The 26,044-nt window shown below is 40.4% G+C and overlaps 2 protein-coding genes across 7 annotated transcripts in view; one reads left to right on the plus strand and one right to left on the minus strand.

Annotated features, from left to right (window-relative positions):
• Window positions 1-289: 289 nt before the first annotated feature.
• Window positions 290-1,168, minus strand: LOC131680661 (zip homologous protein 2-like). The gene has a single exon (XM_058961374.1). It carries the CDS (start codon window positions 1,166-1,168, stop codon window positions 290-292), a length of 879 nt encoding a protein of 292 aa, XP_058817357.1.
• A 6,335-nt stretch (window positions 1,169-7,503) lies between these two features.
• The window catches only part of LOC131684162 (trithorax group protein osa), a 513,311-nt gene continuing 494,770 nt past the window's right edge, over window positions 7,504-26,044 (plus strand). For 3 of the 6 annotated variants that reach the window (XM_058966794.1, XM_058966796.1, XM_058966797.1), the window contains exon 1: window positions 7,505-8,150. The gene's annotated coding sequence lies outside the window, so the exon portion shown is untranslated. Of the gene's footprint in view, window positions 8,151-26,044 lie in introns of all 6 variants that reach the window. The other 3 variants (XM_058966798.1, XM_058966799.1, XM_058966795.1) reach the window with 2 other exon arrangements.

A 26,044-nucleotide genomic window follows, 5' to 3' on the forward strand; every position in this document is an offset into this window, starting at 1 on the left:
TAATTTTATTAATAAATTTTATAGAAAAATTTCTATCGATCTGGATGTGCCGAAATAAGCCTTCATTTCATTAAAGAGTTCCGTTAATGTACAAGATCACTGTTTTTTTTTTAACGGGAATTATCTACATGAGAATGATTCAAACGAAGAAAAAAAAACAATATGTTTATAATATTGGAATTCAATATACTTGTAACACAATATTTGTTACGGTAAAATTCAATAGTTTGATCAAACTGCCGCCCCGCTTCTCTATTGCTTCAAAACCAGTTATCTCGTGAATATTGTTTCAAAAAAGAACATTGCGAGCCCGCTCGATATCGCTTCCACGGTTGCTGACTTTCAAAACGGGTTGGTTGAGACGCTTCATAGCATCGTTGATGTTCCGAATCGCTTCCCGGTAGATTCCGGCCCTAGCTGTTGTGGCTAGATCGGTCGGTTTCTTGAAGGTTTCAATTGGCGAGACCAATGGTTTTCTTTCGCGTGCACTACCAGCCAATTTGGGCGACTGATAAGATCCTGATTTAGACGTTGGGGTGAACCGTTTTGATGATGATACGTTGGAAACTTGAGAATTGGAAGGATCAAAGCGGGTTCCGCCGCCGGATCCCAAGTCACTGCTAGTACTGCTATTCGATCCGGATGCTCTGCTACGTTTCAACGTTGATGTAGGAGTCACTTTCTTTAGGGTGGAAACCCGAAGCGAGTCCGGTTGAGAACGGACGTATACTGGACCTGCTGGTGAGATGTTCAGTATCCCGGGGGATTTGCGCTGTTGGCGCATTCTACGCATAATCGCAACTTCTTCGTCGATAGCTTTCTTAAGCGATTCATAATGTTCCTTTAGCTTTTGGAACTTGAGCTTTTTTGCCTCGTACTTTTCCAGAAGCCCGATCTTGTTTGCGATGAATGCGTCCTGTTTGTCCAGGTGGAAACTAATTACCTTCACTGCTTTTGCTAGCAGATCTGTGCCCGAAGCGAAGTAATCTTTAAGCGGTTCGGGCAGCTTATCCTGCCGCAGTTCAATTATTCGACAGGGTTGCTTACACAGACTGCAATTCGTCACACTATTGGCACAACGCCGACAGAACAGGTGTCGACAGGAGGAAATTAAAAGATTTCCTGTGGACTGGGGCCGGCGGAAGCAAATTTCACAAAATAGGAACATTTTTACGATAGTAGTCAGTCAGTATGAGTAGGCGTTTATACTTCAAAGTAACGAACGGAAATGAAATGATACCACGTGCCAAGCACTGATGCTATCACTATTCAAACTGATGTCAACGTGGTTTGAAATATTTCCATGTGACGTTTCTAATCAGTTGATTATTTCACATATTTTTTTGAAAAGGGTAAAAAATTGAGATTTTAATTTTATTCTTCCTTCGACAGCACCGGTTGAGTAGTAAGCGTGACCGCCACTCACCCCAGTTGTTCTAGGTTAAATCATAGGGGCAGATCACTTGTGATGCATTTTTAAAAATCAGCGAAATTAAATGCATTTCTTTCCATCAAAATAGAATTTTGTAATGCATTTTGCGTTGCGTGCAATGTATTTTGCGTTGCGTGTAAGGCGTCAAAACCCTACAACACAGTCTATACAGAACAGTTGCGCAAAGAGTGAAGTCAAAAAAAGCCTACCTATCGAGCACAATTGGAATCCATCTCTGATACCTCTGCAGCAAAGTTGGATTCTAATTTTGCTTGATAGGTACTTTTTTCGGCTTCACTTTCTGCACGCTCTTTGCGTACCTTTATACTAGGGCCTTTACCCTACAAAAAAAAACAGCCCTACATTCAACAAAACATCGAACAAAGTGGATCAGCGTAGGACGATTGTTAAGTAATGTTTTCTGCGAGGGAATGCAAAGTTGATGCAAAAATGAAAATTAAATGCATTTTTTCTAAGGCTGTGAACCATTTGGCAATTTTTTTAACCTTTAGTTAAAATTTGACTGTTCGAAAGTTATTTTCTCTTGAATGGAAAAATTTAACCGAGAGAGCGAACCATTTCAAAAGTTGACATACCCAAGTAACCATAAGCATTAAGCCATTGCACTATATTGGCTATACATTTGCACTAATGTTGCATTGGAACTCCATTACAGCATTAACAACGCAATAAAGCTCTTTATTAGCATCAATAATGCATAACTGAACAGCCGACATATAGCATTATAGCTTGCTCTATATGCGTATATAAAACTGATATAACGCGTACATGCTTCAAGGATCTTTAAAGCATGTAAGCTTTACAAGTGCATTTAATGCCATTATAGAGCATATAAAAAGCTGATATAATGCTATTGTAATGCTGTGGGTTTATTTGTTATGCAACTCCTCTTGAAGATTATATTCGGCATATTTCATCTCAATCGAACATATGCAATATAGTCCAGGAAGCAAACGCAGCGCACTTACCGTGAAGGACGAGGCAAGGTACCTCAGTTCGAGACTTATTAAAGGTAATTTTCGTAAACATTCATATCATGTGAGAACGAAAAACCATTAAGGATATTCATTACAATGCATTAGAACAGAGTCAATTACGGTTTTAAACAGAATATTTTATTTTAAAATTTTTCCTTTTTGCTCATCATATCGAAAGGAAACATAAGAAATGGTTTTAAAACCATGGCGGACAATGACAACCAACTGAAGCTTTTTAATAGCATTAGTAGTGCCAATATAAGGCTTTCAAATTTGACATTTGTACGCTTTTGCTATATAATAGCATTAGTACTGCAGAAACGAGCTGTCAATCTCCGCACAGTAATAGCACTATATTTCGCCTTTTCTGGCATAATATCGGCATTAAATAAGTATTTAAGGCTTCACGGCTTTTTAGGACAGCTTTATATGTGGATCTAAAGCAGATATTAGGCTACGTTATAATGCTTATTGGTTACTTGGGTATGGATGGTTATTTAGAATTCTCGACAAACATATGATTACGGCCTAAAAGCCATCTGTCAAAATCCACTTTTAATGGAAATTCCGGACAAACCGCTACTAGCAGAACACAGTTCACTACAGTTTATGAAAGAGAAAACTTTTCTCTTTCGTTTACTACCAACATCTGTGATTGGCATGTAACGGTTTGTCCGGAATTTCCATTCAAAGTGGATTTTGACAGATGGCTTTTAGGCCGTAATCATATGTTTGTCGAGAATTGACAGCTGCGATGACCACAAATTGGTAGAGGTGTGAACATTTGTCGATATTTTAAAATTAGTTATTTTCTTATTACATTAAGTATGACAGTCATAGCCTCGAAAAGTAAACATCCAGATCATGAAATAGCCCTAACAAATCTTGAACACAACACGTTATCGTTTCCATCTTTATCCCTTAATTTTATATTGAAAAATATTGACAACCTCAATTAGGTACAAAAAATGTTTCCACCTTTTTATTCTGCATGTTGGGCAAAATGTTAACCATCGAGCTGTCAAATTCAACTATCGCTCTGTCAATTTTAACCATGCTCCAGAGTAGGGTTATTTTGCAAATAACTTTCGAAGTGTCAGATTTTAACCAAAAATTAAAAATTTCACCGAATGGTTCACAGCCTAAGTTGATGCAAATTTGTTATACATTCCTAGAGTGATCTGCCCCTAGGTTCAATCCCAGCCGAGGTCGTAGAAATTTTTCTGAGGTGAAAAAAATCTGAGATCACGCCTTCCTTAGGAAGGGAAGTAGAGGCGTTGGTCCCAAGTCCATGAGTTGATGGGTCAATGTCTACACACAGAAAAAAATATTGGTAAAAGTAAGAGTGTTCCGCTCTTAGCAAAAAACAACCAACGCCAACTATTAGGTTGAAAGTAAAACTTTTAAATTAATCAAGAATAATAATCAAACTAAAAGTTTTCCTTTTAAGCAAATGAAGAATAGTACTCAAAACAAAAGTTTTATTTTTAAACTAAGAGTATACGTTGGTTGTTTTTTGCTAAGAGTGAAACACTCTTATTTTTACCAACATTTTTTTTTTCTGTGTGTAGTCCAGATCAAGGCGCTTTTATTCTAAGGTGATACGATGCTCGAAATCGCCGATCAGCCATGTTGGTTCTAGAAACGACAGCTAACAACATTGTTTACTACATCCCCATGCATGTTTGCTTGGATTTCAGTATGTAAACAAAGTTGTTCGCCGTCATTTTTCTACTCCGCAGCTTGCTGCACGCTTACCTCACTCCTCACCTAGTTACTGCCAAAGACGAATCACCTTATAACTCTAAGCACCTTGGTCCAGATAGTGGGAGTCATCTCTCTGGCGTCGGTGTTTGGCCTCGTAGCGAAAATAGGCCGATGGAAAATAACTTAAACAAGATGAAGAAGAAGAAGGATCTGCTTTCGCAGTATTAGGGAAATTACGGGTAAAATCAAGCCTGTCATAAATTTTCAAAAATCAGCGAAATAAATGCATTTCTTACATTCAAAATATTTCAATAATTACTCGGCCTATGGAATATGTCTAGAGATATTATGTTCCAGACACTTAATAACGCGCTTCTTTGAAAACGCATTTTGACGTAGGACTACGTCTTTGTTTTCGATACAGGGGTGCACGTTGCAAATTCTACAAAAATGGTATGTAACGAAAAGTTTTTTTTACCACACACTAAATATTTCAAAGATAAAAATTATATCCTCAAATCAAGTTTGTTACAATACCATCGTGTTTAGAAACACTAAAGAGAATATGGCTTGGTTTGATGGGAGGACGAAATTCAGCACGAGGGTAACGCATACCAAATGATACAAACAATTAATTTTGCCCTAATATGGTTTTGCTGCTGCAAAATACCATTCTTGCGGATATAACTATGTTTTAGGTCGAGAAAATCAGCAGACCAGAAGACGCATCAGATTTTTTATTGGATAGAAGAAACAAACGGAACAACAACAAAATGTTGTGAGCGTTTCACATTTTCAGTGTTGCTTGTGACCAATAGTCTGGTTGCTAGTTGAATTGTTTTCACTGAATTAAGATGGCGTCTCTTTGTTATTCTAGTCTCTTCAGGGCTAAACTTGTCAACCAAGGGCATGTCCAGGAGCGTTTTATTTTGTATAGGAGTTTCAAAGTAGAACTGGAACTGAAACATTCACATCCCCAGCAGAGCGTTTTGTTTTATAATTTCGAACAGTTTTGTTTCAAAATTTAAAACTGTTATACGACTCCGTTCTATTTGTTGCTGATTTTAAAACACGTTTAGAACTGTGTTTTAAATACACGCAAAGTTTTCAGCGCAGACACTTAGACCCGATAGACTGGGGAAAAATAAATTTGAATGCAGTAACGCTGAAGGAATGGCGAGACATGAATTTTAAACTGAATAGAACATCCGCTAAAACTGCTGCTGGGGACAGCAAGTTCTAGTTTTGAAATTTTCAGTTTTATATAATAGAACTGTCAAAATTATGGAATCTAGAACTGAAACACTCCTGAACATGCTCTTTAAGTGTATTCTTTGAAACGAAAAATAAATTGCTTTGTAATGTTTTCGATCTTTTATCGGAGCTAGTGAAAACAGTAAGTATCAAACCAGAATATACATATTTGACTGATATGGCTAATCTTGACCATGTTGTGCACTATCTTGTCGCTGAATTGATTTTATTAGTGAACAATAATTGAAATACGGAACTTATTTGAAGCGCTACTGAGCCAATCTTCAGAACCAGTAGTATTTCGAATGTGAAAATCCAACAGTGGATTGGTTATGAATATACTTTTATTAAATGATGAACACAATTTCTTTTGAATCAGAGATTATTTTGTCTAGTGATCAAAATTGCTCGCAAAAATTTCAAAAGTTATTTACAAAGATCACAATACTTCGTTCCCGTTGTTCCAAAACAAGAAGCCCTGCTCGTTTGGATACATCAAATTTTCGCTCGTTTAGATACGTCAAATTCGTCTTGCCCACACTCTACCTAGAGTGCTCTAGCTAAACTGACTCTGTTTCGATGGGTAGGGCTGGGTAAATAGTCGAGCTTGACAGGATATTTTTTAATAGGGCTCAGCAAATGGGCGCAAAGAAACCCAATGCAAATAAAAGGGCGCGTGCATCTTTTCTTCAAATTTCTTGAAAATATCGAAATATTCGAATGTTTATGTGTAACAACCACCGAGTAGACATGATCACAGTAGATATTAATAATAATTTATATAATAGAACCGCCGTTTACAGGGTAATTTTGTAAATAATAACCATTCGCACCTGCTCTGTCAAAAACATTAGCCTTTATATTCCATATGAGAAGAAAGGCCTAAGTCGAAATTTCGAAGAAAATGTATGTTTCGCCGTATTGTTTTCTTTAATTATAAATCGATCTAAAACCATTTTAACTGGTTTCACCCCATTCTTGTAGTATTTTTGTCGCATAATGCCATAATAGCGAAAACGCAGTTTGTTTACATTTGCGATTTATTGTGCTTTTCACCGAAGATTAGCATGCGACGGAATCAATTCAAAATAGCGAAAGAATTGAAAATATACCCTGTTAACTCCATCTGCCCAGTTTAAAACAAACATCTAGCAATATATAGGCCCTGTTGGTCAGGTATCGGACGGTCATGAATTGACAGTTCATGGATTTATTCACCTCTTCACTACCTGTTGAGCGAAAATCAGAAATTATTTGTTACTATTTTTTGGAACCCATTTAATTTATTGTTTAGTGTGCCTTTTTGATGCCTAACTCGATTCTTTTGCATCCTACTAAGTTTTTCCTTGGTTCAAGAGCAATAGTCGCTCGAACACTTCATATCATTCATAAAAATCAATTCAAATTACATTTTTGTAGCCTTGCGGAATTGAAAAGGTTAAATCTTAAAAATGGCGGTTTCGCAATCTTGTCGCGATCTTGTCGCTATCTTGTTTTTTCGCTATTTTTGCTAATTTCCAGTGATAACCACAATAATCCCCAATGAAAGATCTATGTCGATTTCCCACACTCGAATGGATATTCAATGGATACCGTGTGCATTTCATGTGTTTGTGGATTGAAATAATTTACTAGATTTCCACATGATGTTAACGTGTTAAGTTTTTTCAGTGCATAAATCATACATTTTGTCAAAATACTAAACAACGTTAGCTTAAAATTGCATTAAAGAAACTCGCTTCATTTTCTTAAAAGCTAATAGAAATAGATTAACAATACTTCAATTTCATTTTGCCCGAGAAACGACCATTTCAAATCAACACCGCCGTCATTCAACCGTTCCTCGCTCCACTCGGTGGGCACATTCACATCGCAAACCCAGCGGTTTTCCCGGCCCATCCAATTTTCGCCCGCATCCGTGCCGGGCGAAATCGACCGCTGCTCACATGCCATCTTGGATTCGAACAATCGCGATATTTATTTCGAAAATGCGACCTCAATCTCGAAAATGTATCTCGCTCACGCACACACCGGTGGAAGCCGCGTGTACCGACAGTGTCCGGGTGGTTTCGGTGTGCGTGGCCGTACTGCCCGTCTCTCGTAGTAGTTGCCGAAAAATAAAGAGATCGCGCTCGCCGTTGTCGTCGCCGCCGCTCGTCGTCGTGTTTGATGAACGCGCACTGTGTAAAAAGGGCAACACTCGGTATTTAGTGGCTCACGGTACGAAAAATTTGTGAAAATTAGTGGAAAACTGTCGCAAAGTGGTGCAAATCTACGGCCGGAAGCCGTGCGAAGTGTCTGGTGCAAACAGTGACCCCAGGAACGGTGCCGTTCGTGCTGGGAAAGCTGGATTTCTCGAGATTGCCGCAGTCGGAACGAACGCAGCAGCAGCCTTTCTCTGCTTTTGGCTGGTAGTTATTTTTTGTACTTGTGTGTGAGTGTGTGTGCGTGGGGTTTCTGGTCTGGCAGATCGGGATCGGTCGGAACGGAATGGAACTGGCGGCGACTGGAATAATGTCCGCCCGTTCACCGCTGCCAGAGCGGTGGCCAGCCCGCTGCTAGATAGAAAAAAAAAACAAGGAACAGACCAACAAACGGAACTGACCCGTCGGGTGCCTAAAGAAACGATGGTGGCCGGATTTGAAACCGTTTCCGGAATGGATTAGTGGGTGCAACTTTTTTTTTTGCTGTCGTTTGGTGCGGAACAGGTCCAGTAGTTGTGGCAGTTCATCATCATCATCATCATCGCGGAGACACCGGTAAGCGAACATGGTTTGGGATCCTTTTGGGTACAAGTGCTTTTGCATTGTTCGAAGTATTCTATGCTGTGGGGGAATAAGCGTGCAAACTGTTGGCAATTTTTCTAGGGTTGATGGTCTGTTTGTCTACGGGGTTTTTGACATTCAGGATTTCGGAATTATCCGGTACCGAAGTAAACAAACGGATGAGAAGGTTTAATTGTTTTTGTTTTGTAGCTAAAGAGATGTTTGCCGAATTGTTCCCAATTACAATGTTCAACTCAAAAAAGTTAGTAACTCATACCTTTTGTTCCTTTCCGATGTAACTTTTTCGCATATATAATGATTAAAACAAATAATTTTGCGTAATTGAATTTTAAAGGCAAAACATTGAATCACCTTGGACTACATTCTTGGGATGGGTTAACTGTCAAAAGCCATAATAGCGGTGTATTATCTACAGCATCAAGGAATAACTTTTTTTACATTGCTAAAAAATCATTTAAAAGCATTAACTTAAAAAATGTATTGTTTCATTAAGAATATTAGACTCGGAGGTGTGTTATAAAAATATTCTTCATTCAATAATAATGAATTTCTAGATTTCCAATCGTGGAACGGTGGATTAACTTACGCTCTCGCACCTGGAATTAAGTACAGGAAAGTTATCAGCGCAATATACTGTCAATCCCATGTAGATAGGGAGAACATGGTACTGACTTGCGATATGGGCAGTACAAATTCTTGCTAAAGCTTCCAATCTATTCATATGGGATACAACGCCCAGGAATACTCATCGTTATTAACTTTATTGACACCTAGGCACCAATAGAATCTAGAATGGGTAGAGCAGGAGAACTTATCGCAGTCCGATCCAAACTTGGTTGGACTGTATGGACCCAAAGTAGACTTTCTCCCTGTCGAGCTCCTCTTGATGGTTCTCATGACAGAGTGAGCAAAGACGAAGATCTCCATAACCTGCTGAGGAACTACTTTTTTATTCATTTATCATCTGACCTAATTGGCATTTGTCTAAGTTGTGGGGATGGGGAAAAACCAATTTGAGTAAGTCTTCTTAAATTGGCATAAAAAACCCATATCTTCAGTAGCATGCACATTACAAAAGTTGTAGCAACAATAAAGAGAAAAAAAATATAACAAAAACTAACACAATAAAGTAAATAAAAACATAAAAATATAAAAGAAAAGCAGCAAATAAAAATACAGATTGACATGTCGTCAGTAAATATCTGGCAAATCAGAAACTCTTCAATAGTCGGTTCTTAAAGGTAGTGGATGACAAGTTGAATTCGAAATCCACGAACACTTTGTTGAATATGGCAGACATGAAACGAATCGGATCAGGGAACAGGGAATTCCTATGTTTCAACAGCAACAAATTTCACATTCACACATTCCGGTGCATATGTGTTGTTGTGTTGAGCCCATAGTTCCGACAAATCTAACTCTCTTAGAGAAATCTCGGCGACGAAAACAGCTTGGGCTACAATCCTTCTTCTTTCAGGCCTGTGTATGCCTAAAGAATCTACAGCGGTCTTGGTATGGCGAAAGATTATTAGTGTCCTGCCACGGAAGGCGTCTTAATGCATAGCGAATGAATTTTCTTGGGATTGCGTCAATTCTGGCTATCCATATTGTTTGATTATGGAGCTAGGTTCAAATATCGACCGTACCAAACGGCAGTACACTTGCACTTGTGAATACTAATTGTAAGCGAGTTTAAAGAGCACCAGTCATTGACGGTATCCAAGAGCTGTTGTAATGCCAAGCGATCCATGAAGCACTTGACGATCTCGTATATTTAACGTCATCAGCGTAGAATATACTACACCCCTGTGGTAATACTGTAACTAGATCATTGATAAAGAGTGTGAAAAAGAGTGGACCCAAATTACTTCCTTGAGGAACAGCTGAGTTATTCGAACATGAGGCAGAGAACACGCATCCAATTTTTACTTCAAGTTGACAGTTTCTACGATACGAGCCAATGAATCAGATCAAAAGACACTCCTATTAACACCGCTCCAGAAGTGTTGCGTGGTCAATTCTGTCAAATGCTGAAAATTTGAGCACCAGCGTCCATCTTACGGAAGCAGAATACAACGAGCTGAGCGAGATTCGTGGAGATTAATCTTAATCAGGGGAAATGTAGCTCTGGCAGGATGAAGAGAGCACATCGTTCATTATGATCACAAACAGTTTTAAGCAGGTGCACCACGATGTAATTTCTCTGTAGCTTTCAACATTTCGCCGATCTTTTTTGAACACATAAATAATCTTTTTCAGTTGGAAGGATAACGACAATGCCTGGAGGAACTGTTAAATAGAGTTGACAACAGCAAAATTAACGCATCGGCGCATTTCTTAAGAACAAATGAAGGCGTCAAAACCAGGAATAGCTGAATATTTTAGCTTGCTGATTGCAGCTATAATCTGCCGATCTGTAACCGTGAAACTTCTCAAAGGACAGATATTTAATGGAGTTTCTCTACAAGCGTGCACAATTCGATCAGCAGATGTAATAGTATCATTGAATGTTCTTTTCAAGTGAGTGGCGAATAGCTCACACTTCTCCGAGGTCAGACTAGCAGTGTGCTCCTTCAAAAACATATCAGTAGGTAATCCGTTCTCTTTATGCTTGGAATTCACGATCTACCAAAGCTATTGGGGATTATTGCGCAGATTTCTATAAGCAAATCGTTGATACAAGAAAAGAAAAGGACCGATAATTATTACTCGCTTGCGCAAAACAATATTTGGCGAAACTACAGCGTGTACGGCAATACAATCGAAGTGCCTTAGATCTGAGTCGTAGATGTGCATTACCCCACGGTGACTTACGAGCGGACCTACGCAGAGTAACAATCAACCAAGTGGGCATTAATTACACCACAGACAATATCTTCCCCATGCTCAGGTGAATGCCAATCTGTACGAAAGAGTGCTGATGCAAGTCGCAAGAAATCAGCACGGTGAAAGTCAAAACCAAGATCATTCGGAATATCCTCAAAAATAGCAAGTTTCGGCGGACAGATAACGTTTACGGTAGAAATGTAAGCACATTGACTACAGGTGCGATATTGTCATGTGTGTCCCAAATGAGGCCAGACTGATTGTAATCTACAAACAATAATGCGCAATCATTACGTCCATTCGTAGATCACTCTAACGGTGTGGTGAATGCATGAATTACACCGATGCTGGTCAGGTAGCTTCAGTGTAACGAACTGCTGTTCAATCGAAACGTCAACAAGTGTTGGATCGACGAAAATATTCAATGCAATAGATACGGCAATGAGTACGCCCCCTCCGCGTGATTTACTGCTCAACCAGGTCACGGTGAGAACAATTATGTCGCAATCGGAAAACGAGATTGTTAGGAATATTCTTCATCGATTTTTGCGCGTAAGCTTCGGACGTTCTAGTAATAAATCGTCAATTTACTATTGAACTCTGCGTCAAGGCTAAATTTCTCAAATTCCTCCACATCATTCTGAAGATGATCGTCTGATAACCTGTACGCCCGTAAGGTGCCATTATTTGAGAGACGAGCAATACCATTTCAGCAGGACGTATACTGCTTCCTAAGTAACCTGAGCGTACAAATTCGATACAACCAAAATTTTCTTTTTGACATTGAAGATTCACAGCGGCCGTAGAGTTGGGGGGGAAGGGGAGCAGTTGCTTCTCTAATCTTCCGGTCATCACATCGCATGCTTTGGTATTCTTAGTATGTATAACAAACATGACGATGTGACACAAGGCGCCAAGAGCGCACTAAAATCCTGTCAATCCTATTTTTCATTGGATTGTCTGCTCTAAATATATCACCATTCATAAATGATGTTGGATATTGACAATAGGGGAAGAGCGTCACGTAACGAGATAAAAACTAAAAATGAATTTTAGACGTATCAGCGGATCAGAGATAAAAAAACGTACAACATTGTTTATGAATGGCCCCCAAACAAAGAATATTCCATAACGAATATCACGTAACATCGGTGACAGAGCATTGGGATCAAGGCCAAGTCCCCCCTGGGTCGTGCAAAACTGAGAAGCAACATCAATTTAGGCACAGATAGCAGACGTCCATTTATTTTCATTTTGTTTTGTCTTTTCATTTGTTTCTCCTGCTACGATGTGTGCGGGAGAGCGGGACGGCCAAGGAAACGGAGAGCCAGTGGCCCAAACAGATCAGGAACAGGAGGGAGAACTGCGGACAGGGAAACCGACAACAGAGGAGAAATCGTTTATTTATTGATTATAGCTACGATACTAATCATAATTGTTTTGCTTTTCTTGTTTCGTTTCAGCAAACCAAAATCTATACGGACTAGCACATACGAACAGTTAGGCTTTGTAGGTTCTCATCTTGAGAAATGACAATGACACTGTACGAGATGGCGCTGGGCCTGTGGCCTTCGACTGGCATGGTCCATTCTCATTGATTCGGAAGTCTTCTTGGCTGGTTGGTAGATATGTGCCCCTACTTGCAAGTTGATCAATTCGCTTGGGTGGGGGACATGTGGATCCCTCCAGTTGTCGACTCTTTTGATCGTGAGTATGAGGCTAGTTCAGGAAAGGAGTGCAGGACTGGGACCTAAGAGATAGTTAATTATTCAGGACTTGTTCTTATGATTACTAAACTCGACCAAGCACACCGGCTCTCAGAAATGATAAGCAACCCTTTCGGGTCGGTGTGGTCTATTCGAGTCGAACCAGGTGGACCTTCGGTTCGAGCAAACTTTATGGTTAATAGTGGATAAATATTTATTACGCCTTTATTGGCAGAGATTCCTTTTGCGAAATCCTAAAATACCTTCACTGGTATAGCTACTCAGGATAATAATAATAGAAAAATTAAGGGTTTGCCTGGTCCATAATGTAATGAATATGTATATTGACTAGAACAGGGCTAATCGAGTTATGTTATAAGATAGAGAAGAAACAGCACAGTTGAAGGAAAAGTATTCGCGAGTAAGGACTAATACTGCTAGTATGTTTAACGTTTCAATTAATAGTCGATTGATCTGCTTCGGACCTAAGAGACAAAATGGAGATTAGGAAGAGACAGAAGCGGATTCAATGCGAAATTTGCCAATATGACGTTGACCCCAAGGCGATGGTAGGATGATTTTCCATAGGATGACAGACTAGATGACACGACGTTACACGCTCTGAACTTGCGCCAAATAGTTTGTATGTATGTATGAAATTCACGGACATCACAGTTGACTGCGATCTCTAATTTACTTAACAGTCGATTGATCCACTTCTGACATAGGGGACCCATGAGGAGATCAGGAAGAAAATAGAAACGAAATCAATGCGGAGTTTTAATTGCATCACTGACGACTTAGCACGCGTTGTTAGGAGCAGGATACATTGGACCAGACAAAATAGAGAACTTGACGTTACACACTTCGAGACAAACAGGCGCAAAATTTAGTCCTCCTCCCGAGGACCGGTGTTTAATTGGCGGACAGTCGCTAATCCTTCCGATTTTGCAAATTTTGTCTCGCGGGACGGACCGAGATCCCTCAAGCTATAAGCTGCAGTCCTATCAGCCCGTTAAAAAAAATAAAAGAAAAAGATTCACAGCGGCCGTAGAGTTACGTTCATCAGCAGGCTGTAAGTGAAATTTACATTGAGAGCATGCAGCATCTTGTATTGTTTCGGAAGGACATATACCCTTGTTGGCTTTTTCTGATACAGAAGAAGACGCCGACTCGTCAGGTAGTCCGAGGTTGCCCGCCGAGGAACATGAAGCTGAGTTTATCCGGAATAGATTGGCATTACTCTTCACCACCAGATGGATTCTTCTTCGCAGCAATCCCGGTCGCTGGATTATTGGATTCACGGAAAGTAGATGTTCTCCAGCCAAGTGTCGTTGGACGGAGTCTTGGTGATGCCAACTATGAAGGTACTGAAGCTTAGAGATGAGAGATTCTTATCCTTGGGAACATTACGAACTATTCGTGGTTACAAAACCTACACCAGACAATCATTCACAAGTATACAAACTTCATCATCTGTCGTGCTGGGATCGAATACAGATAAGTAGACCCATAACAGGTCATCAGGTGGTGAAACTGTTTTTATCGTTTCAAACCCAGCTTGGCTCCACGAATATTATTAATTTTTGTTTCGAGCGGGTCATCTTCACGCTTGCGCTTAGGAAGGTTTGGAAGGAACGGGATTATATGCAGCAATCCTTTTCCAAGGGGTATTTACTGTTGGAGAAAGCGATTTTGTGTCAAGCTTTAACTACATCTTCCAAATCGTCTATGTCAACCTTTAAAGATTTCAGGGAATTGTCGTCGGGCATTGTATTGTCGCAACGACGCAAGGCCATTCTACGACCCTCGGCATGATACTGTACCTTGACGTGGTTTGAAGGCTTTTCTACTATTATTATATCACATAGAAACTTGGAGTGCGACTATTTTTATTAGCTAATCTACATTGTGATTAAATTTGGTACTGAACTTGGCGACCTTTATTACCCACTTAGCCATGGTCGAAATAATGTGTAAAGTGGGTTTATGGTTTAAGTTCCCTCTAGATATGCCCTGGACTTGATGACGAACCTTGGTTTGGGGTTCTTTTACACTTCAATTGTCCCATTCCAAGATTCCCGAAGATGACAATATACAAGATTCGCCACCAAACACTCCGATTTTCCGTTTAAAATCAAACACATTGATCTCGATCGGACCATATCCGAGATCTTCTTTCACATCAGCCTGAATATTCGGAAGATTTCGAAAGAGTTAACAGAGAAATATTCAGCCGTTGCGAATATCTCGAAATTTCAGAATATAAAATCAAATGGCTAAATCAGGCAAATGATTTTGCTGGTCACAAGCCTTTTATGCAGAACCACCACGTCTACATACCCGCTCACAAAGTGTAGATCGACGGTGTAGTTATCGATTCGAACCGGTTATTTTTCATGTGGTTCTACACGGGGTTCGCTACTTAAAGGACATTTTGTTCCAGCGAACGAAGATTTTGAGCGGCATTCGCGCTGGAGGGGACAAAATGGTGTGCCCCTTCAATCTCGTGTCGCGTAACATTTGGCGATGGATGGATGGTTTCGCATTGAAGTACGTCATCTTCGACAAGTATCGCTTTTCTGTTATGCTGTTACACTTTTAATTACAAACAAATGAGCCTTTTGTAGCAATGGCTCGATTTGACAATTGCACAAAAATAGTAAAAATGACTTGCATTAGGAATTTACCAGGCTCGGTGTACAAACTGCGCCCGAGCAATCTCAATCGTTCCTTAACACAACGATCTAAGTATTCTTTTGCAGAAATACTAGAACGACAAATCACGCTCGCTTGACTCAGGAAGACTGTGGTTCTGATGACCTCCATCTGGAGATATATCGCACTGCTCCTAAAAACTATGGGCAGATTCTTTGTAAAAGCTTTTAAGTTTTTTTTTGTATAATGCCGCTAAATATAACCGATCGAGGAAGCTCTGACACAAAGCCGTAGCGAACAGTTCCTAATTTTATCTTAGGCATTCGAGTTGAAAAAGGGATCTCCAGCACTATGCTATATTTTTCTTCAGTGGGGAATAATATGGGTAAAACTTTTTTTTTTCCATTAAGGAAAAAATGGTTTAAAACCACATTTTTGCGTTAAAGGCATTAAATCTGTAACTAAATTAGTTATGGAATTTACGTTTCGACTACATCTCATCAGAATCCGACACTAGCTTAGTAACAGGACTATTAGTGTCTCCTTTTTTGGAGCTAGCGTCAATCTGGTTCTTGCTTAGTCCTGTCACTAAGTTAGTGTCGGATTCTGATGAGATGCAGTCGAAACACAAATTCCATAACTAATTTGAGTTTCGAGCGCTGCCAGTAACACCAAAAACTCCATGTGACATATCAACCAGAGATTCAACTTAGTACAGGGCTGGTTGGGCCTTGGTTGGGAACTTTATAATATTGCGGAACTATTGGCGGCATCGAGAATCAATTCTCACGGTACGGCATGGAGTTGTCTTTTCGATGATAATTTATCTTGAAGGATACGAAAAACTACCAAAAGTTGAGCTCTTTTGACTCAATCTCGGGGTATCGTGGAATAAGGTAAAATTAGGTAAACCGTGTTGAAGGTAGTTTCCCTTTAACCACGGCAAAAACCACAACTCATTGACAGGTTTTTTATACTCAACCTTGAGTGAAATATGCCTAAATTTAGGTTGAATCTACCTAATTTTGAGGATACCTCAAACAACTCAAAAGTACCTTATTCCATGGAAGGCCTCCACTGAGTCGAATCTCTCTCTTTGTTTTTGACAACACTAATAAGTGCGAAAGCGACGCAAGACTCAAAACTACCTAAATTTAAGTTAAAAGAACTTATTCTGCGGGTTGTTTTATTTTTCCGTGTAGCCTACACCACGATCTATGCTACAGTTTTAAGGAGGTGGCCTGCTTTACTGTCCATGATCATATATCTGCCCCACTTGTTTTTTCTGTGATACTGAGAAAACAAGCAAAAAAAAGTCTAATAATTTTCGCTACTTTTTAATTTGAATTCTCTGCATAAAATGTTCGTGTAGTGGTGGAGTGTTAGTTATGTGCCCCTTTGGTTTTTATTTTGGTTTCTTTCTTGTGTGCGCCTGTGCATCGCACTCCTACCCTGACTTATTTTATGACACATGCTTTCTTATTTTATAAAACAGATCGAAATTTCAGCGCCCCATAAGGATGATGCCCTTGGCGTAGGTCAACCCGGCTAACCGCACGCTACGAGCCTGCTGATAGTATATCAGCTTAGGCGAAACTCAGTTTAGTAGGAAACGTCAAGTGAGATCGGTGACGTGCGGTGGTGAATATTGCAATAATGAACTGAAGAGTTTCCGGACAGATTATGAAATCCTGCTGCAGCAAGAAGCGTCATGCAGTCCGCAGCAGAACAGGGTAGCCAAAAGAAAAACTGCTCTTCAGCTGTAATGATGCGGTACAAGATGGAGATATGGAGAAAAAGTTTCGGGGAAGAAACAATATTGACTGCGAAGTCGCATGAATGGTTAGGAGCGCTCTTAGTCTGTGTTTAGCTTGAACAGGACAATTGTTAACTGTTGAAGAAAAAGATCGCCGATCTGTCCACTTAAGTTGGCGAATAGAAACAACTCGTCAGCGTTTGATATAATAATAAAAAGCAGATAGAATCTTTCTATAAATTGTGAATAAATTGTCTGACGAGGACCGATCTAATACAAAGCTCGCAGAACAGACTAAGATACTGAACGTCGAAATGTGAATCCAAATTGGTTTGGGAGTACATCACATCTTTACAACCACTGGCAATTCGGAATAAAGTAATGATATTTTGGGTACCTGGCCACCAAGGAATCGATGGTAACGAAGTGGCCGACGAATTATCCAAGCTTGGTTCATCAAACATGTTTGTTGGACCAGAACCTTTTCTAGGTATATCTACCTGTGCCATTAAACTAGAACTTGCGGATTGGGCAAGAGACCAACTACTAAACAACTGGCGTAACGTAGAAGGCGCTCAACAAGCTAAGAAATTCATACATCCAGATACAACGCGAGCCAGAAAACTAATGGATCTAAAACGTAAAGACTTACGTATAATCACAGGTTTATTTATGATACATTGTCCTGCTAATTATCAAATGAAAAAATTGGCAAAAGTCAAGATGACATTTATCGATTTTGTAACTACGAGCTCGAGAGCTCGGAACATATTCTCCGTCAGTGTGTAGTACTATTTCTTCGAAGGGAGCGATACTTAGGAATGCTTCTTATGACGCCTCACGAGATATGGTTTACCTGTCCCAAACGGATCCTCAGCTACAATAATAATGTACTACCCGGTTGTATACCATTCCCCCGAAAGCCATTTCCCAGAAAGCTATTCCCCAGAATTCCTTTCCCCAGAATGTACCATTCCCCAGAAAGACATTTCCCAGAATGTACCAATCCCTAGAAAACCATTATCCAGAATGCCCCATTCCCCAGAAAGTCATTCCCCAGAAAGTCATTCCCCAGAATGCCCCATTCCCCAGAAAAGTTATGGTTTTTATTTATTATTTGTGGTTAAGCCAAAGGTTTACGCTTACCTAATTAAAGAAACTTATGCGGTGTTAAGCTGCTGAGAATGTGCCGTTCGAAAGCGGCGGCCTCTCTCAAGCAAACCTGTTATCCTCTCGTATAGCCGGTTTACTCGAACATAGGACTTGGTTCCTTCTTTCAAACATGAGCAGTTCTTTGAACTTGTACGCCAAGCAACTCTTGCACGCAAACTTGTGATCTTTTCGTCTGCCCGGTTTATTCAAACATATATGTTGATTCCTTCTTTGGAGCTTTGGTTGAATCCATATTAAGATCGAAATGAATGCATATTTTGACAAATGGTTTAGTGGGTTTTTAGAGCATTTATCTTTCTTTTGTATTGGGAATGTTTCGTACGCAAATGTACGATTCACCCGATTGCTCGGTTTACTCAAATAGGTTGAACTAAATACATTCGAAAGTATTTTCATACCTTACGCCAAATGGTACTTATAGCACAGAGTTACAGACATAATACTCGACAACAATTATTCGTCAATGTTAGCGATCATTTTGAATTGAATATATTATTAGTTGGGACTGTTATCGCATTTGCGATTATGGCGCCACTGACATATGCACAAGTATACACCTTTATACACGGTTCCAAGCACTCAGGCCCAGGAGCAATTGGTATATCCCCCATACCAATTGCTCCTGGGCCTGAGGGTTGACTAATTTGTAAATGAGTGGATGGAACCGTGTATAAAAGGTGTAGCTAGTGTTTTGGCCGGATTGGCGCTACGATATTTTTGCGAGGAGCCGCTGCTTTCGACGGCTTATCCGTACCAGCTTAACATCGTGCATCATGCATCAGCTCCTTGACTTAGGTAATGTACAAAGTTTTTGTTTCGCCACACAACCTTACTTACATAACACTGTTACATTCTTTTGGGTCCTAGGAAGGGGGCTACCGCTTTCTATGGTTGTTGTTAAATGGCACTGAAAAACATGCCTGTACTGAATTTTACGATTTGTCCTATATGTATGTTTATATTATTAAAAGAAAAGTAAAAATATTGCTATTGTCTAATGCTGCTACCAGTACACTTTTCGAGGGAAGCAATATGGCCAACATAATGAAAAAATGTTTTGATTACCATCAAAAAAATTTCCCACTTCAAAAAAAAATGTCTCGGAAATGGTTATATCTGTGGAATGAACTTATGAGCATTGGTTCATTCTGGATATGGTTTTCTGGATAATAGTTCTTTCTGGGGATAACACATCGGTATTTTAGCTTCTGTGGAATGATTTTTCGGGAATGTTAGTTATTCTTTATTTAAATTCGGAATAAATAATGTCATCCTAACTTCCGGTTTCAACACAATGCAAATCATTTCAAATGTGACCGAATCGAAGAATGTCGTTCGATGGAAATGGGAACGAGTAGTACATTTGAAAAGATCAAATCTATAAAAAAGTTAAACTTTTCTGGGGAATGACTTTCTGGGAGATGGTGCATTCTGGGGTATGGAATTCTGGGGAATGGTACATTCTGGGAAATGACTTTCTGGGGAATAGTATATTCTGGGGGATGATATTCTGGGGAGTGGAATTCTGGGGAATGGCTTTCTGGGGAATGATTTTCGGGGGAATAGTATACAATCTACTACCCGGTTGGGACGACACATGTGGACAAACAAACAATTCGCTTCCAACTACATTGGATTCGGGCAATTTGTAACATGTAACATTGGATTCGGACAATTTGTGACATTTGTAAAATGTAGAGCAAACAGATAACCTGAATAGGGGTCGCAGTGGCAAAGTTTCCCCTAACAAAAAAAGATAATGAACGATATTAAAATGAAGATTGAAATAATTAAATTCGGCGTCAAACATGCGGATTCTCGCTACAAAATTCTGAACATTTGTCGATTCGTAATGAATAAAGTGCCTCAGCAGAAGAACGGAAACATCTAAAGCATGGTTGAAGGGATCTTATATTTTCTTGCTCTACAAGACAATGTCTCATTATCTGGTAAAATGTTTTCGACTACCAATGAAATCCTCGGAATCAAGCAACCGCTTGATATCCCCTTCTATAATCGTCATATTTGACATTCAAGAGGTCAAAGAAAAAATTCATTAGAGCTTCTTTAATGGTCATAAAGATGCCAAGTTTTACTAACACAGGTCTTTCTTCAAGCGTTCCAGATTTTCAACCTTGCTCTAAAACTGAAACGGAGAAAGCTTACGTAGTCGGTTTTCGCCGAAAATAATCGAATAACTTCTTGGGGGCAACAATACGTTTCAGTTGAAGACACAAAATATCTGATTCAGCTAGTGGAGGCCGTAGATAAGAGCTCACATCAATTTCTACGACTCCTAATCGGTAGACAATTCCATTGTCAATCAATTTTAACTCTAAAGAATACTACCCAGGCCGACGATTAATCCCTACAATGACTAGCACTTACCAACGTATCGGATATCTTAACATCTGTGGCCAAGAAACGACGACAGCCAAAACATAAACGTGTACTCTGCTTGAAATGACAGAAACAAAATTGACACAAACATTTCCCGTTGGACCGATTCGCATACCTGGTTACCAGTTTATTCGGCACTCTACCCGTGAACAGAGGTCTAGGCAGTGAAGCTTACGGAGGTGTTGGTCTGTACGTTCTAAAGCGATTCAAAATTACACCGATTCTCAAAACCCTATTGGAGCCTAACGTCGTACCCTTAGCGATGCGTTTAGAATACCAAGCAGTTTGAGTTCAAACCAACAACCTAAACATCTGCGCTGTAGTCATTTACAATACTTCTGGATGAAATCAGCTTATCGCTTAGTGCTATGCAAAACTGCTACTAGATTTGTTTGATTTCGGATTCGATAGGACGTAAACGACTGCGACATCAATATAAACACAGCTCACAGTAATGGATCTATCTGCAGCCTTCGACAAAATCAACCATGATATCGCAATAGCAAAGCTAGACAAACTCGGTATTCGTCGTAGACGTGTTAGTTTCGTTCCTACCTCGATGGAAGGTAACTCCAAATCGGTATTAAAGATTGTCTATTCGCACCATTCTTTGCTACATCCGACATCCCACAAAGAAGCCACCTCGGCACAGTAATTTTCCTCCTCTACTTTAATGACGTCAATGTCAAATTACACGGACCCCGCCTTTTTTTAGCCAACGAAATGGAGATTTTTTCACGAATACGGGATAAAACCGATGCCGAATTACTTCGGAGTGACTTGAGGAGCTTCAGTACCTGGGGTGATCTAATCAGAATGATTTTGAACCCGAGTAAATGCTCAATCGTTTCGTTCACCCGGAAACGCCATCCGATTCAGTTTAACTACCATTTCTTCGGCTCGAGTATAGCAAGACATTCTCACGTCAAGCATCTCGGACTCATCATGGATTCGGTACTAACGTTCAAACCAAATACTTCATACATCGAGGATAAGACATCAAGACAGTTTCATCTGCCGAAAAGCGAAAAACTTTAGGGACGTATAGATTTTAGCTCTATTGCGCAATGAATCGCTCAACACTAGAATATTGTTGTTATGTGGAATACCGTACTACCATAGCGGAGTTAACAGGATCGAAGCTGTCCAAGGCCGAGTCGTTCGCTTTACACTTCTTTACACACCTCTCTTTGCGAAACAGACTTCAGCTGCCGAGCTATGAAAACCGTTGTCAGTTAATATAGCTCGACACTCTAGTCATCCGGGGGAACTGCTCTCGAGCGAACAGGGTGGATTGCTTAACAAATCCACGGACGCCTGGATCTTAAAGCCCGCATTCGAGCTCTACACAGTAACTCTCTCCTGCGATTACTTTTCATGACAATCAACTATGATCGTTAGCTGCTGTTAGCGAACTTCAGCCTATTTTTAATATTGTGTCAGCGGTAGCTGACTGCCACTTGACGAGGAATTCGTTAAATCGGTGAATAGATTTGATAACGAACTGCAATCAATATTTAAACGATTTGTGCCTATGAGGAAACGCACGCGCTGCCTGGATAACAAACGACCTTGGTGGAATGCAGAATTACGAAATTTTAGAAATTGTCTCAGGAAGGCTCGAGAACGATTTTTTAGAACGAGAGGCGAAACCGATAAAGCGTCCGTGCGGGAATTAGAACAATTCGAACTCATGAATGCAACGTACTTTCGTTCATACGTTTCCCAAATTGAATGCAACTTGAAGAACAATCCCAAGCAATTTTGGTCTTACCTGCGGAACAAAACGTCCTCAGGTGGAATCCCGGAAAGCGTCAACTATCGGGACAGGACATCAACGTCACCAGCGGATTCAGCAAATCTATTCTCGTCAAAACGTTCAAAACGTGCTAAATAATAACTTACCACCTTCGTGGATTTGCGTGCAACATCATTCACCGAACATCAGGTACATACTAATCTTCGAAGGATAAATAGTTCCAAGGTTCCGGGGTCGAACGAGCACCAACCATCGTTCATCAAGAATTGCTCTTCATCTTTGGCACTACTAGCATCTTTATTATTCAATCGCTCTCTTACTGAGATTATTTTCCCCACGAAGCGGAAGGAAGCCTTAATAACTCCAATCCACAAAACCGGCAACGTACATGATGTCACCAATTATAGAGGAATTTCAATCTTGAGCTGCCTCCCTAAAATCTTCGAGAGTATGTTGTTGGATCTACCCCGCATTAAAACACATTATCACTTCGGACCAGCATGGTTTTGTAAGAAAGCGCTCGACAACTACTAGTCTGATGGGCTACGTGTCGTCGCTGATTGAGAAATTGGAAAAACGACAACAGATCGATGCGGTGTACATGGATTTCTCGAAAGCTTTCCACCGTGTTCCTCATCAGCTTACTGTGGAAAAGCTAAGGCGGACTGGATGGCCGGACTGGCTGACCAATTGGATCTCCTCGTACCTTGCGAACCAAAGCGCCTCGGTGTGACATGGAGCTACACTACACATTACATCAGGTGTTTCTCAAGGATGTCATCTTGGACCTTTTCTTTTTGTACTCTTCGTGAACGACCTCTACAGTGAATTGTCGTCGACTAAAGTCATGTATGCATATGATTTGAAAAGGCACTGTGTTATAAAAACTATTGTTGACCTTTGCGCTTTGCACATGGACCTCGAAAGGCGTATGGATTGGTGTGACAGAAACGGCATGAGTGTGAACATCCAGAAATGCGAATACTTGATGTGTTTTGCTCCTGTAGAAGGAGTCGCATCCATCAAGCATCTAGGTATCACTCTCAACTGTAAACTACGGTTCCCTGCAAATGTTTTTTCTGTCATAGCTAAATCCTACGCTGTACTTGGAATCATCAAGCACAACATTAGTGATTTCAATGATGTTTACTGTCTAAAATCTCTACACATCGCACGGGTACGCAGTATTCTGGAATATGGAGTTACCGTTTGGGCCCCGTATCATACCGCCCACATTAATCGTCTTGAGCGGGTACAGAAGAACTTCATCAGGTTTGCCTTTCGTCGGTTGCCCTGGCAAAATCGATTACAACTGCCCCCGTACGAAGATCGCTGCGCTCTCATCAAACTCGCTACGCTGCGAAATAGGCGAATCCTTTTGCAACGACTCTTCATCTTCGATTTGCTTACAGATTGTTTCCGGCGCTCAACACATCGTACGCTATGCGGCCAGAATAATCCACTGGATGTTTGCTGTCAGCTCTTCAAAAACGTTCATCCAATTTTTGATTTTAGTATAAGTAAAGAGTATGCTATGTAATATTTTTAATCGAAGACAATACACAATCAATGCTGTCAACCAAAAGCTAAAATGTTTAACAAATCAAAGCATGTATCGTGTTTCACTTGTCAGTAACTGTCACCAACCTGCTATCAGTTAGACGATGTACCTAAATTAACGCCAAATTGACGCTATTTAGACACTAAATCCAAACAGTTCACACCAAGTGTGTGAACACCTAACGCAACTAGCTGGCACCGAGAGATGTCTCGGTTAGCAAAGCACATACGTTCTGGGTCGCTGACTAGAATAGGGAAACGAACGGTCTTTTGGCATGAAAGCCAAACGCCTGCAGGTATGCAGCTTGTCTTTCCAAAAGGAAACAAATGGATTAATCAATTTGCGCATCAGAAGATCTAACTTTGAAAAGATAAATTTTAATGTTTTGTGTTCCACTCGTCAGTAACAGACACAAACTTGTTACACGATGTATCAAAACTTACACCAAATTGGCGCCAGTTTTTTTATGAAAAACGACAAGTTCAATATTTAAGCAATCGCCATTGGGGGTCTGTCAATCGTCTACTAAACCTATCGTATGTTATGCTAAACGTGTGTATGACTAATGTCGAGCACCTGTTTCAGATAGGCATGATTACACTATTAGATACAGACTTATCCGTCCATCGTATACCTATTCACAAAAAAATCGCCCCAACCATAACCTAAGTAGGCAATCGAAAAGAGCGCGAAAGATCCTGGACTTGCAGCGTATCCGTAGGAATGTGTGTATGTATGTACCTGACAAAAGCCGAGGCGAACATAATACCTACATAGCTGTAACTAAAAACAAAGGCCATCTGCTGCGTACGATGATTAACTTTGCGGTTTGCTTCCCTTCCCTGATTCGCATCCTAAAAAGAGCAACAGTAAAAGTCACTCATCGAATCAACTCCGCTGGTTTCTTTTCGGTAGATTCCCTGCCCGTTTTGCAGTACTGCTGGGAAGCGTTCGAGAACGGAGAAAGGACCTTGCTCGCAGTACCTATATTATACAATGTAGTAGCGCGAAGGAACGCTGCAGAGGGGAAGCGAAAAAGAAAACCGAAACCCGATTCTATCAGGTCTCCGTTGCTTTTCGCATTATTTTGTTATGGAATCACTTTATTTGTTTTCTGGCCTTCCCTGACTCTTTCTCCGTGCCCGTGGCCGGCCGAAGAAGGGGAGAGGGGTCAACTTTGATTCGGCGGTAAATTGAGGCCAACGATGATGCAACAAACGTGTGCAGTGATAGATAGATCCGATTCGGTAGAAAATAACAACAACGACCTGTTTGATATGTGACGAATACAATCTGCACCGGAAAGGTTATTGTGCGCTTTGACGTCAGCTAAATTTCGCGGAAAAACTTGCTCATAATTGATACAGTCAACGGTTACGACAGCTCTCAGGAATAGCGAGATTTGGGTAAGCATGTTCAATCTATCATTGCTGATGATCCTGGAATTTTGAAGTTTCTCAATTTATTTCAGGATAACGTTCAACCCACGTTGGTATTGGATCAATGTTCATCTCCCGGCATTGGATATAAATAGTTGCAAACTACAATCCCGAAATGAAAACCAATAAGTTACTCCAGGATGCCACCAGCCAAATCTAACTACCCGACAGCAACCTAGCGCGAAATACAAACTGTGTAGCATATCCGGGCTACCACATGGCAGCCGCGTTTGTCCGATCGGTCTTATCGTTATCGTTCGTTCTCGCATACATTTGAGTTCTTTTGTCCGCACACCGTCGGTCCGTTACCTTCACCTTTACAAAAGCTTTCGCGCGCGCTGCCTGCTGATAGCGAAACGAGCCATTATCATTTGGGCTTGTGTTACGAAGGGAGAACGGGAAAAACAAAATTGCACTGCGGAACAACCGGCTGCGGTTTGAGAACGATAAGCGGAAGGAAAGGTTTTCGTTTTGCTTCCTTACTGCCTGGTTCTAAAAACATACATACCCACAGACACAAACGCACCGTTCGGGATTGTAAGTGGGCCACAATTTTGCCCCACTGTTTAGCTTTGAAGCGTAATCCGAT

The sequence above is a fragment of the Topomyia yanbarensis genome, chromosome 2, assembly GCF_030247195.1.
Source record: "Topomyia yanbarensis strain Yona2022 chromosome 2, ASM3024719v1, whole genome shotgun sequence".
NCBI classification, from domain to species: domain Eukaryota; kingdom Metazoa; phylum Arthropoda; class Insecta; order Diptera; family Culicidae; genus Topomyia; species Topomyia yanbarensis.